The following is a 13,643-nucleotide window of genomic DNA, read 5'->3' as shown; positions in this document are numbered from 1 at the left end:
CTCAACCACAGTGTAAACATGCAGTGTATTGAAAACACACACAGGTAAAAATAAGGGCAGCGAAACTGACCTGCATAAAAAGACATAAAGACATAAATATATAAATATAAACAAATAAAACAATGAATAGCAATCAACAGACAACCAAGGGCACTTGTGATTATTGCGGGTTTGTTTGTTTGTTTGTTTATTGAACATATATAAAACATACAATAACATGACAAAATGCAAACAAAAATTATGAAAGGAAAATAAAAGTAAAAGTAAGTAATACAAACATCATCACAGTTATATGTTCAAAGGAGTAGGAAGAAGTATACAACTTATCTAGTCCTACCCCTTGTTGTGCAATAATGTATATTGATCATTTCCAAAGAAAAGGAAGAAATCTAAATTTCATCAAATACTTTTACCCTTTTGTGTACTATGCTTATCTATTGATACACCTTTCGGTTTGTATATATGTATCATTGTTCTTTCTACTTTTTATATCAAATGACTCATATTCATTATATTTACTGCATTTCTTGAATACATTCAATAAGTTGTTCAAAATCCAGAACAGGAACAAACCATAGTATTACTATATTTTATAGGTACCAGTATGTAAAATTTATCTTCTTAACTTTGTTTTATGTAGTTTTTTTGTACTAATCTTTTAAATTTGTTTTTGAACTCGTCCAACGATTTACTCATTTTCAGATCCATCTCAAGCTTATTCCACAGATTAACTCCTATTCCTGATACACACCTTTGCTTGATGTTTGTTCTTGTTCTGGATTTTTTGTATTGATTAATACCGCTTAGATTATAACAACTATCTCTGATTTCAAAAAGCTTCTGGATATTTTGACAAAGGAGATTGTTATATGCTTTATACATTAATTGGGCAATTTTGAAGTCAACCAGGTCATAGAATTTCATTGTATTTGATTTGATGAATAGTGGATTTGTGGGTTCTATATATTTAGACCAATTGATTATTCTGATTGCTTTTTTCTGTAGTTTTAAGACAGAAAGTTAAAGGGTTAAAGTTAGGTAGTGCATTGTGTCATTTTAAGTGCAAATGGTGGTTGTCAACTATTGTCTAAATTACTGTAATGACGGGTTTGGTAACAAGAAAATGTTTACAATATCACTCTTATTTATTTACATATGAAAATACGAAATTTTGGTCGAGATTTTAGCAAGCATCATGGAAGTTGACATGTTTGATTTGCTTTTGCGGGACACATAAAATGATGTGGCGGGCCAGATCTGGCCACGGTGCCTTGAATTCGACACGAGTGAATTAGGGCATTCACATGGAAAATGAGTCTCTACTTACGAAATTTCTTCCGGAACCAATTAATTTAGTAAGTAGAGGTACCACTGTAGGCATTTTCAAATGGTTTGCCATATACTCGTTTACCTATAAATGTTGCAACTGTTAGCTAGATACAAAGAAAACCAGTCAAATAAAGTAGGCAATGTGAGGCCAGGGCAACAATATACAATCTAGTCACACCAATCTGAAGGAAATGGCACAACAGAAGACACCTACCCCAGCTGTCTTCCTTCGGGCAGCAGACGGGGTACACTCTGAACTGGTTGCCAGCCAATCGTAGGGCTCAGCGAGACAAACACTAACCATTCAAACTCACAGTCACACCTAGGGAAATTTTGAGCGTTCATTCAACCTACCATGCATGTTTTTGGAATATGGGAGATAACCAGAGAACCCGGAGAAAACCCACACTGACATGAAAACATTCAAACTTCACACAGGAATGCCGAAGCCTCGAGACGATGCTGGGACCTCTGGACTGTGAGGCAGGCGTGCTCACTAGTCGTCCACCGTGCTGCCCATATTTCAAACAGATGTTATTATATTTGCATTTCAACTAAAATAATTTAACAGTTCAAAACTATTTTTTTTAAACCTGCGCTGGGTCAAAGAATTTGATCAAAAGATGATTTCTAAAACATATGGCTTTGATGACAAAACATGGAAACATAAAACTCATTCATTCATGAATGAAGGAACCCCAGTATGAGTTATGAAGGAGATGCCTGACTGAACAAGTCATTCCCATCCCCCAAAAAGAGATCTTTCTTTTTCTCGAGAAATTGTGAAGAATGAACAGAGGTTTACAACTGCATTTCCTCTTTCGGTCTTTGGTGAACTTGTTGGAGCTTTGCAATTATGTTTTTTAGGCCAATGTTCAAGGCTGTAAATTCCATACGAGCACTTAAACATGGCACAAAAGGGCAGCTGTCGTTTTGTCACTTAAGGCTAAAAGCCTTTTAAACAATGCCGGCAAACTTGTATGCTTTACACTAAGGTGCAAAGCATACAAACATACAATGTTTAATTGACCGCTCGTTTGGGAGCCACATTGTTTTAACCAGATTAACACACATGGGCAGATGAGAGCTGCAAGTCGCTTATTCCATCAGGTTTTTAGCATACTTTGTTGCTATTGTTTTATGACAATCAATAATAACAATAATCATCATTTTGATCATAATCACAACAATAATAATTGGGTGGCACGGTGGACGACTGGTTAGCACGCAGGCTTCACAGTGCAGAGGTGCATGATTCGATTCCGGCTCGGCCTTCCTGTGTGGCCTTTGCGTGTTCTCCTCGTGGCCGCGTGGGTTTTCTCCGGGTACTCTGGTTTCCTCCCACATTCCAAAACATGGAGGGCAGGTTAATGAAACACTCTAAATTGTTCGTCGGTGTGAATGTGAGCGCGAATGGTTGTCCGTCTACATATGTCCTGCGATTGGCTTGCAACCAGGATGTAACCCGCCTCCTGCCCGAAAGATAGCTGGGATAGGCTCCAGCACGTCCCATGGGAGGATAAGATGATTATAAAATGGTTTGATGGATTTATTATTATTATTATTAATAATAATAATCATCATCATAATTATTTATATCATTATTATTATGTTTTTATTTTTAGTGTTATGAGATCGTTTTTCCTTATACGTAAGTGAAAGTAGTCATCGTCTCAGTCAGACGCTAGCTCAACATCTCGCGAGAGCTCAGCACGCCTTCGCCACTCGACATTTCAGTGTTCACGTTGACATCTCGCGATGTTGACTAAGTGACGGTAGTAGGAAAAGGAGTTGGAGGGGGCGGGGTGCAGCAGAGATATTTGGAGGCTTTTTTTTTTAAATATAAAATTATTTATTTAAATAAAAATGGCTGCCGTGGAGAGCGAGGAGGAGAGAATGTACGTAAGCTGCTTTTTAAAAAAAATATTTCATCATCTGGTAAAGCGTTGATGTCTTGGCCGCCTCCGCCATCTTTTTGTCGTCTTTTTTATATCACTTCGAAGTGCGTTCATTTTACACCGGCCTTTCTCGGCGGTGCGAGCTTAACTGGAATACGTCACCAACTTCCAGCTTAGTGTCTACTTTACCTCCCGTTAGGACTCGTCAGTTTGCTCAACCCGGTTTCCGCGCCACTCCACTGAGTCCACCCCGGACCCGAGTTGAGCAGACGTTTGTGCACGCTTGGAGGTTGGCCCGCGGGATGGCGATGCCATGCCCGCCTGCCGCCTTCCAGCCTCGGGCACTCAATGGTATTAGCAAGCAGGTGTCTTGCAGGCTATTAGCTAGTCATTTACTCAAGACTAAGTGTTTTCAATGGTAGTGAATGGGTATTCATGAACCTGTGTACTTGCCGTTACATGCCCATAACCCTTCCGGTCAGCATCCTTAGCCCAAGTGCTGCTGAGCCAGGCGTCACATGCGCCTCCTGTTGTCACCACTTAAACCTCGTAGAGACATGATCACAGTTTAGGGTGAATATGTTAAGCTGCTAAAAGTGAGTGACTTTACCTCTCGTGTGTGGCCTATTGTTCTCACCAGCTCACCTCTTATGACTTCTGCTTCAACTTCATCTTCGTCATCCTCACCTCAAACCAGAGGACTGCCTCCCCCCACCCCCTGCCAGCGGTGCTGGGCTCAGTAAAAGGGGCTCCACCAAAAACACAACACTATTGTTGAACCCCTCTGATGTAATGCAATTCAGAATTCAACCTCAAACACACTTAAAGTCACACAAACAACCTCAGAGTTCAAGCTGCCACTTCATAATGTCACCGCAGTGTAGAGCTCAGTTCAGCGAGCTTCAAAAAATTGGAATGTTTTGCCTTTTTGTGACAATTACTCCAAATGCCTTTTGCTGTTAAACAGGAAGATTATATATGGCTGAGAGTGGCTGATGTTGATTGGCTGAGAAGCAGGAAACAAGTGGAGTGTGCATGCGACAGATGGTGTTGCAGTCGGTTACAATTACTTTCTATGTTATCAACAAGAATTTCAGATTGTCACTATGCTACATTTGTTTAGATTTGTTTCCGTGAACAGTGCTTAACTTCTTTTTACATTCGTGTGACAGTTACGCTGTAATCGGAGTAACAGTGCTAAAAACACAAAATGTCATTGATGACTCTCTAAACACACACACACCCATACACACACACTTTTTTCTCACTCGCTTGTGATATAAGTTCACAATAGTAGTCAAAGGGTATATGTAATTGGAACCTTTCAGTTCTATTTTAAAAATCACTTCTTGTAAAAGAAAATACTCGCAGATGGCCAACTTTATGTACCTGTTGTCTGTCCCTCGGTGGTTGGTTTAGTCAAGGATTTTAAAAATGTTTATTGTTTAATTGTTGAAGCCGCTTTTGAAGACAAAACTGTTGGAGAATATTTTGTTGAAGATACTTAGAAGTGCTCTATGTACTAATTGTCTGGAAGCTGTGTGAGCATTTTTTTTACATTTACACTACATTGCGTTAAAAGCGGTTACGGTTGACTTTTAGTGGTGAGGAAGACAGTTGTGGCCTACAGTAGAACTACCAGTTGTGGTTCAAGATCCAAAATAAATTAGTGCTGTTACCTTTGAATATTTTTAAAATTGACAATTCTAGTGATGATATTCTAATAAAACTAATAATTGCATAAAATTTCATTTTGTATTGAATTGTATTCCGAAACAATTTTTTTGCGATTTGCTCTTTATTTGGTATTGTTTAATGACAAAAACTAGCTAAACAACAACTAAGCAATATCGCTCAAGAGGGACTGATGTACTCACCGAGTGTTCTGGTTCCGTTATTGCTTCACTCATTGTTTTCTAAACTAAACGCAGATGTTTGCAAATGTCCTATTTTGATTAAACACAAAACATTATGAAAAGACTGTTTGTCTGCTTTTGTGAAGGACTATAGAAATTACAGAATAATTACGATTGAGATTTTTTTTTGGCGCTTATTCCTCAATCTGCCCTGTTTTTTTCATATCAGTTTTAAATAATAATAATCATCATTATAATAATAATAATAATACTATTTAACATATGGTAAGATATTAAATAATATTCATAACCTAGGGTAATTGATTAATATTAATTATCAATGTTTTATATTAATTCAGAAACAGGTAGATTTTTTTTCAAAAATCCATATTACACAAGCTTTTATTTAATTTAAAAAATAAGAAATAAAATATCTCAAAAACCTGATCTAGAAAAAAGTAAAGATGTTTTTTTAAATCAGCGTCAACATTATGCTTAGGGACACATATAGCCATCTCTGATTAAAATTTGCTGTTGACCATTGTTCGTAAAATGGTTGTTAACTAATTTGCAAAATTTTATTGGTTTGTCACTTGATTAATTAATGAACACCTCTACAACAGTCGCGTTCATCAGGGCCTTCAAGGCTTTGTGTGCAGGGGCAAACACGATCAGAAGAACAGATCCTATATTTACAACTTCGATGAAATGGTAACGATTTCGTTCCAACAGTGTTTTGTCTTCATTTCATAGCTTGTGTCAAGGCCGGGCGGCTTCTAGTCATTTGTGGATTCATTTTTCTTGTCCAAACAGATTTCATATTCGATGTACATATTATTTCGTCCAGTGCCTTCACAATCTCAAGTGCAGGCGTCGAGCACACTCTTGAAATGGCTGGTTCTTCTTGTAGCTAATGAGTTTGTTGACTCACCTCAATAAACCCATCCCGCAGGTCTTTTGACGACTGTGTCTCTCCGTCCTGTCATTGGTTTAGCTACTATCACTTCTGATTGGTTGAGCTCTATGTGCGGCTGAAGCTTCATTTAGGATGGAGGACAATATCGGACCATGATTAAAAATTCACTTTCAGGGTGCACTTTTGAAGAAAAACAACTTTAAAAGGCTAGTTCATCCAACATTCAATCCAGAATTTTTTCGGGGGCGCTTTCAGAGTAGTTACCGGTATATATAAGTGGAACAGTCAGCATACAAAGACAGGCATAGCATTAGCATCTGTGGTGAGTGCGGTTATTATGCTAATTTTTTTTAAAGTTTTTAAATTGATTGTGAAGTACTATTGTATATTGTACTGTAGAGGTTTGGATTTCCTGAGGTGATGTTTTGGAAGATAAGGGTTTTTTGGCTATAGTAATATTCTACAACATGTGAAATGCTCTTCTTTAAGGCCACAGGATAGCGACTGGAACAGATAGCGACTTTTGAATGTGTTTAACATTGTCACACTCCTACTTTGAATGATATAAACGCAAGGAGGCCATCAGAGACAAGTACATTTGCTCTTCGTTTCACTTGCAGTCAAAATAAGCTGAGACTCAGAAAAAGAGGGGAGGAATTTAAAAAAAACAAAAAACAAAAACGGTTTAGAAGTTCCGCACAGGTAAGCAAGCGTGCGTTGAAGATGACTTCCTGTAACATGCAGACTCTGACCGCCTTAAAGAGCGGAAGGATTAGAGTGCGTGGTTTCTCTTGTGTGAAGTTCCATGTCAATCAGATCACAATAATTTAATAATAATTTAGCAACGTACGATCACTTTTCATTCATGAGGCGTTTCATAAAATTCATGTGTCATGTAAAAGTAGGAGATAGTAAAAACAAAACAACGTTGTTCAGTTTGAAGAATGGATTACACGGAGTATGGTGATGCTGGGGTCTCAATGTTTTGAATGTTATGTCCCTTCTTGTGTGTATTATTTTCTCACCTACTGTAAAACGGCCTTTGTTAAGGGTACTCCTTTTGGAATAGGTGCCACCACAAAAACAAAAAGGTGATGTGAGTCACATCTCTGGAGCTATGCTGATGTCTCATGCATGACACTGTTTTGGACTGAACTTTTATATAACTTGGTTCTTTTTTCTTGAACAATCTTCTGAAAAGCTGAATTGTACAAGGCGCGTTGGAATTTAGAGGTCCCGCCATATTTAATGTAATTGTCATGTTTTTGATATCTTGAAGATGCACTTGAAAGAGAAGGAAAAGGAAGGGGTGTAGATAGTAATTCATGACTGTTCTTGTCAGTGATTATGTTGCAACTCACTAACTCATCTATTTGTGCAATGTCATCTGTCTTCCACAGAGAGGAGGCCACAGAGGGCCAAGAGGAGAGAGAACGGCCACACAGTAAGACTAAGAAGGCTCGCAAAGAACAGCGCCATGTTGAACAGGTGGCCATATCTCAGGAGCCCTTGCCCTCATCAGGGGTGGAGATCTCGGTGAGTTAAGACCGCGCCAACAGCGTCATCACTTTGATCATGGAACATGGTTGTGAAGTATGTTTATTGTCGTGCCTCCCTGGTAGCAGTCAGAGCCGATGGCGGGGCCCTCGCAAGCAGCAACCGGTAGCGAGTCTGCAGGATCTCCCAGGCAGCGGCGCTCCATCATCCGAGATCGCGGACCGCTGTACAACGACCCCTCGCTGCCTGTCGGCTGGACCCGCAAGCTCAAGCAGAGGAAGTCCGGACGCTCTGCAGGGAAGTTTGACGTCTACCTGATCAAGTAAGATGCACTACAAACATGGTGCACCCATCCTGTTATTGCGGACCTAAGCTAGGAGCTTTTATTTTTGCGGCAAAGCTCGGAGGGAAAGGCTTTCCGGTCCAAGGTGGAGCTCATCGCTTACTTCCAGAAGGTCGGTGACACCACGACTGACCCCAACGATTTCGACTTCACCGTGACAGGACGCGGAAGCCCCTCCCGCCGGGAGAAGAAACCTCCCAAGACACTAAAAGTGGTCAAACCTTCTGGTAGAGGCCGTGGAAGGCCCAAAGGTACAAAATGGTGGCAGTGTACAATGTTTAATGGTACGTACGGAGCGAACACAAACCTGGTGACGGCCTGTGTGTGCTTTATCTTTAGGCAGCGGGAAGATACGTCAGGTTACGGAGGGTGTAGCTATGAAGCGCGTGGTTGAGAAATCTCCTGGAAAACTGTTGGTCAAAATGCCATACAGCAAGGTGGAGTCCACTGGTGAGACCACACCCACCACTTCAAAGGTGCGAAGTGTGGCGTTTTCAGGAATGCTGCATATCATACGAGAATATTCATAACTTAGTGTTGGAATGTGTTAATGAAAAGAAAAGAGTCTTACTTGTGGGCGTGGTGACTCCCTTTCAGGTGTCAGCTCCTGCCCTGCCGTCAGTCAAGTCACGTCCAGGCAGGAAGAGGAAATCAGAACAGGATCCTCCTGCTCCCCTGCAGACTACACCCAAAAAACGTGGCAGGAAACCAGCCTCAGCTTCAGCAGCAGCGACAGCTGCCACGGCATCTTCCTCTTCAGCATCAACCTCTGGTATGTCAGCAGCAGGGAGCTACGCCGCCATCATGGCCGCTGAGGCCAAGCGCAGAGCCACGAAGGAGTCTTCCAGCAAACCTGTTGTCCAGGAAACAGCCCTGCCAATCAAAAAACGCAAGACGAGAGAGACAATTGAGGAGAGGGAGAAAGTTCAGACTCCAGGATCTAGCACCACCGAACCTGGAAAGATGGCGCCCTCCGAGGGGGAGACCAGTCAGAAAGAATCCACACAAACTACCCAACTTGCCTCTTTGGAGGGGAGCCAGTCCCAATCCCAGAGGCTGCCTTCTGCTCCCCAAGAAAGTCACTCACACGGACATAAATCGCACAAAGGGAGGAAGCACAAGGAGAAGAGTGGAACAGCAGAAAGTCAAGAGGAGGAAGTGAGCGAAGACATTGATGAAAAAGGAGGAAAAGGTGGAAGGAGTAGTAGCAGTAGCACGAGTCCGTCCAAAAGCCACAAGAGGAAGGAGCGCTCGCCACACAAACATCATCATCACCATCATCACCATCACCATCATCGTCATCATCACCGCCACCAACAGCACTCCCCTTTGCATCATCCTCATCCAGCATCTGGACCCGCCTGCAAGTCCCGACCCAAAACCGATCTACACACTGAATCCCAGTCCACTGCCCCCAAACCACCTCCCCTTTCACACCCCTCGCCTCAACCCTGCCCACTGCAAGCACTCCAGACCTCGTATCCAGGTCAAAGCCAAGCTCTGTCCCAAGTTCCAGTTACTCAGTTCTCCCCCATCAGGCATTCCCCTCCTCGGCCACACCCCCACAAAACATCACCATCAGTCCAACACAAAACTCAGCTTGCAGTTCACCATGCTTCACCTCCATCAATCTCGCAGGTCCAGCCCCCACAGACAAAGAATCCTCATCCACAACCCCAGTCCCCAGTAATGCTCCAGTCTCAAACCCAATCCAGAACCCACTTTGAGACTCAACCACTTACTCAACTCCAAACTCAGATCAGGACGCATCTCTCAGCCGACCCGCAAATACAGCCTAGAACCACGGCCCAACCCCATCTACAACACCAGTCCAGAACCTGTGCCCAAACGCAATTCTCGTACAGTTCACCCACACAGACTCAACTTTCGACAAAGATGACCCCCCCTTTGCAACACCAACTTCACATTGAAAGCAGACCACAAACCAGACACTCTCTCTCAGAGTCCAGGCCCCTGCCGGCCCGAGCGCAACTACATTTGCATCAGATTCAACCACAGATGCCCAGGCCGCAATCACAACAACTCCCACTCCAACAACTATCTCTCCACATGAGACCCAACATGGTCTCTGCTCAACAGAGCGAGCAACCTCAAGACCTGAGCACCACACCCTCCACTCGCAGCCAGGAGGGGGTGTCCAGAACCGAAATACGAGTTGAAGCAGGACGCGTCTCAGAAAGCAGAGAGACAACTGGGGAGTCGAACAGCACTGCGATGCCTTCCAGCTCAATCTGCTCCAATCCTCCTGGAGGAACAGGGACAGAAGAGGGTGTCAGTGTTGTGTCCGGGGCAGAAGGCAGGGCGCGGCTACGGGCGGATTCGGAGGCGGTGGACGAGAGCAGGGAGCTCAGAGACATGGTCCCTCCATCTGCCGTTCCCTGCCCCAGCCGAGAGGAAACAGTCGAATCTCGGACTGCCGTCAGTGAAAGAGTCAGCTGATCAGTGGGTGCATTTGGAAGCGGAATCCACCTTTGTTGTGGACTGAGATGATACCAGTGAGGGCTCTTCCTTCATCTTTGTGCACTGTTGTTCCACGGAATGACCCTTTCACTTTTTGTCAATGGAATGAGCGCTAAGCTAGCACTGACGATGACTGAGAATGGATGGTGTCATTTTTTTAGGGGAAAAAAAGGAAAATATAGATTTAAAGTGTGTGTGTGTGTGTGTGTGTGTGTGTGTGTGTGTGTGTGTGTGTGTGTGTGCGTGTGCGTGCGTGCGTGCGTACGTGTACATAATCAAAAGGCAGCTGTTATGTCCCGCTCGTTTGGGTGGATGAATTGGGGGGGCAGTTTGAAACTGAAAACAAACGGCTGAGTACACATTGTCTCCAACAAAATGTTCCTTGCAGAATATAACCTGTTTATTTTATTTTGTATTTTTGAAAGTTGATTTCGTCTTTACAGCTTTAAAGTTCAATGTAATTGACAGATACTCCGTAGCACGTGACTGTACTGCTGACTGAAACTGCCTATTTCAGTTGAATGGCTTCATCAAAGACCTTATTTGTTTTCTCACCTCTTCCAGCGCCCCCAAACTAGTAGCCACCAGTTCTACACTTTGTCCAGACACCTGATTTTGAAGACTTGCGCTGACAAGTACTGGAATCTTCCGGCGTGATATTCAAACTGACATCCTATAGTCGATTTACACATGAGTCGGTCTTCCATTTTGGTTGTGTTTCCCGAGGAAGCACGCGTTTCGTCAAAGCGAACCACAGGTAACTTCTTCTTCACCTTGGTTCTGATTAGAGATTCCTCTTTGTCTTGAATGTTGTGGAACAGCCTCTGGATAATTTGGGAGTTGAGATCCATCTTATTCCATCTTACTGTTTTGCCAAATGAGCCGAACTCCTCTTGCGGTGTGGGAGCAGCGCCAAACTACATTCACCACCATATGTAAATGGGAATTCTACAACTTTAACATTCTGAACCTATTTGGTTGGATGAAGCAGGAGATCTACTGATTACTTAACATGCACACATCGCAGGTTTTGCTTGTAGTTGCGGGGCAGGGGTCGACAAGCCAGAATTTAGCAGGATTCACAGACCGTTTGGATGATAAAAGTGGTCCCTGTTTGTTTGTTTGTTGTTGTTGTTTTTTTTTTTTTTTGCTGCTTTTTTGGAATGTTTTGTCTTCCTCCCATCTTGTGAAGATACAGATAAATTTGTGACAGCGCGAACAGGTTTTCCTGTCTGTTTTCACTCATATTGTAGTCGTTATATCCTGTCAGAATGTGTTGTCATTGGTCACAGCGCAAGAGAGTTTTATCCTAAACAGAAACAGTACAGTTCTTGGAAATAATGGTAGCCTGTGCCCTTCTTCAGTTTTGACAAATTTGCAAGACGTTTCGTCTAAGTGTCCACTTCTGAATTGGAACGTTTAAGAAAATCAAGGAAATGTCTGATAAGATAACCTTAATTCATCCATTAATGGGGAAATTTGTGGATCGTGGATGCTGTTGCCATGGATGTCATGCACTGATGTGACACATGACACATAATGAAGCCTTCCACACGACAAGTAAATGTTAGAGAGTGTCATCGGTGGAGGAGCTCAGATTTGACCCAGTTTGTTTCGGTATCGCCCAATGGTACCACAAGTGAAAGAAATTGCATCCTAATCGCTCATGAAGGATGTCAATCAAGCCAAACATTCAAAAATGTTCTCAATGTTCCGTTTGGAAGGGATACACTCATGCAGTATTCCTACATTTGCATCTTGGCATTCTTCTGACAGCTAGGATGTGGTGACATTGGAAAAGTGCACCTCACTTGGGAATCTTCCCGCTGGATTGTGGGTCACCTGACGACCCAAGATCACCTTTGTGTTTGTGGCATTTGGTGGCCATAAGCCCCTTAGCTGGCCTTTGTCAGACCGAATGGGACCAGTGTAAGCAGCCGCCATATTGCATGTTCCAGAGTCTAGTGCCTATAACCTTGCGCATCTTGCCGGAAGCCACCATGTCAGCCAGCAGCCATGTTGTTCCTAGACTTAGTAGTGATGTGTGGTGACCTCATAGCTGCTGAATAATAATACTCTGCTTTCAACTCAATGCACTGTCACTGTAGACTCACTAGTTTTTACCGGGTTATAAGTTGTTTTTCTTATTAAAAGCGTTTGTTGTCCCCCTACAAGTGTCCTTGTCTCATCAAGACTCTCTCACACACACACACACACACCGTCTTGAAACAGTACAATTTCGGAAGAATTTTCACAGTTCCCCGAACACCTAACCTCATGTTACAGCAAAATAAAATCCAAGATAATTTTTTGTGTGTGTGTGTGTGTGTGTGTGTGTGTGTGTGTGTGTGTGTGTGTGTGTGTGCGTGCGTGTGTGTGGGTTCAGGGAACTGAGTAAATGTGTAGATTTTATTTAGGAAATGTATTGGCGTGAAAGTAGGTAACTCTAATTGCCCCATGGGGATAAATAAAGTTTTCTGAATCTGAAATTAAGCCACAGAGCTGTGGTACAAACATAAGTATATACAAGGACTGGCCAAAATGGACAACATTTCATATCTCAAATAATATTACAGTGGGTTAAGCAAAAATTAACCCACTCCCTCCCAAAAAGTAAAATTTCAATCTAAAAGGATATGGAAAACGGAATTTTTACTAGACTATTTAATGACAGTCATGAACATTCACAAAGCAATTAATTAAAAAAAAAAAAACACACATTGTACTTCAATAACTTTTTTTTAAATCCACAAAAAGAAAGTATTTGTCTCATGTGTTGTTTTGTATTATTTTGTCTTTTTTTTTTGTTAACTTTTCTTTTGATAGCGGCGCGGAGACCCACAGCGGCTCCTCTTGTTTTATGTTGAGAGGGAAGAAATTTCATATGTGCTGGATGTTACACATACAGTACATTTGACAATAAAGTTTATCCAATCCAATCCAATTTGCTGCAGATATAGGACCGGGATGAAAATCACGAGGAAAGTGTGGACATTAGGGGTGTAACAAAAACCCGGTTCTGAAGCGGAAAACCTTTTTTTGATTGAAAGGATGCAAGGATGTCGAATCGAACTGAATGATTCTACTTTGAAATGTATCTTTTCGTGCGGAAAATACGGTGTGTATATATATATATATATATATATATATATATATATATATATATATATATATATACACACACACACACACACACACACATATATGTTCAGTTGGTAAGGCACAGGTTTGGCATGCGGGAAACGGGGGTTTGAATCCCGCTTGGGGCAAAAAAATGAGCACATAACACCATCCAGTATGGGTCCTTTGGCAAGACCCTTTAC

The 13,643-nt window shown here is 42.1% G+C and overlaps 1 protein-coding gene and 1 long non-coding RNA gene across 2 annotated transcripts in view; one reads left to right on the top strand and one right to left on the bottom strand.

Moving 5' to 3' along the window:
• Positions 1–3,099: 3,099 nt before the first annotated feature.
• mecp2 (methyl CpG binding protein 2) lies at positions 3,100–10,483 on the top strand. Its single transcript, XM_019892831.1, has 6 exons — positions 3,100–3,227; positions 7,400–7,535; positions 7,622–7,818; positions 7,897–8,090; positions 8,179–8,315; positions 8,437–10,483. Exons 1-6 carry the CDS (start codon positions 3,196–3,198, stop codon positions 10,297–10,299), a joined length of 2,559 nt encoding a protein of 852 aa, XP_019748390.1. The 5' UTR covers positions 3,100–3,195; the 3' UTR covers positions 10,300–10,483.
• A 2,215-nt stretch (positions 10,484–12,698) lies between these two features.
• LOC109529481 (uncharacterized) overlaps positions 12,699–13,643 on the bottom strand; it is a 23,514-nt gene continuing 22,569 nt past the window's right edge. The window contains exon 3 of the long non-coding RNA XR_002170844.1: positions 12,699–12,710. This is a non-coding gene — a long non-coding RNA (uncharacterized LOC109529481). The remainder of the gene's footprint in view (positions 12,711–13,643) is intronic.

Source organism: Hippocampus comes, unplaced genomic scaffold (genome assembly GCF_001891065.2).
Source record: "Hippocampus comes isolate QL1 unplaced genomic scaffold, H_comes_QL1_v1.1 scaffold296, whole genome shotgun sequence".
NCBI lineage: Eukaryota > Metazoa > Chordata > Actinopteri > Syngnathiformes > Syngnathidae > Hippocampus > Hippocampus comes.
The sequence above is the reverse complement of the archived record's forward strand: the minus strand, read 5'-3'. Positions and strand labels throughout refer to the sequence as shown.

Bases quoted from the DNA above. Each gene is read 5' to 3' on its own strand.
- mecp2 (XM_019892831.1), top strand. From the start codon at position 3,196: ATGGCTGCCGTGGAGAGCGAGGAGGAGAGAAT. The intron at 3,228-7,399 runs GTACGTAAGCTG...TGTCTTCCACAG, and splicing joins GAGAGCGAGGAGGAGAGAAT to AGAGGAGGCCACAGAGGGCC. The intron at 7,819-7,896 runs GTAAGATGCACT...TTTGCGGCAAAG, and splicing joins TTTGACGTCTACCTGATCAA to CTCGGAGGGAAAGGCTTTCC.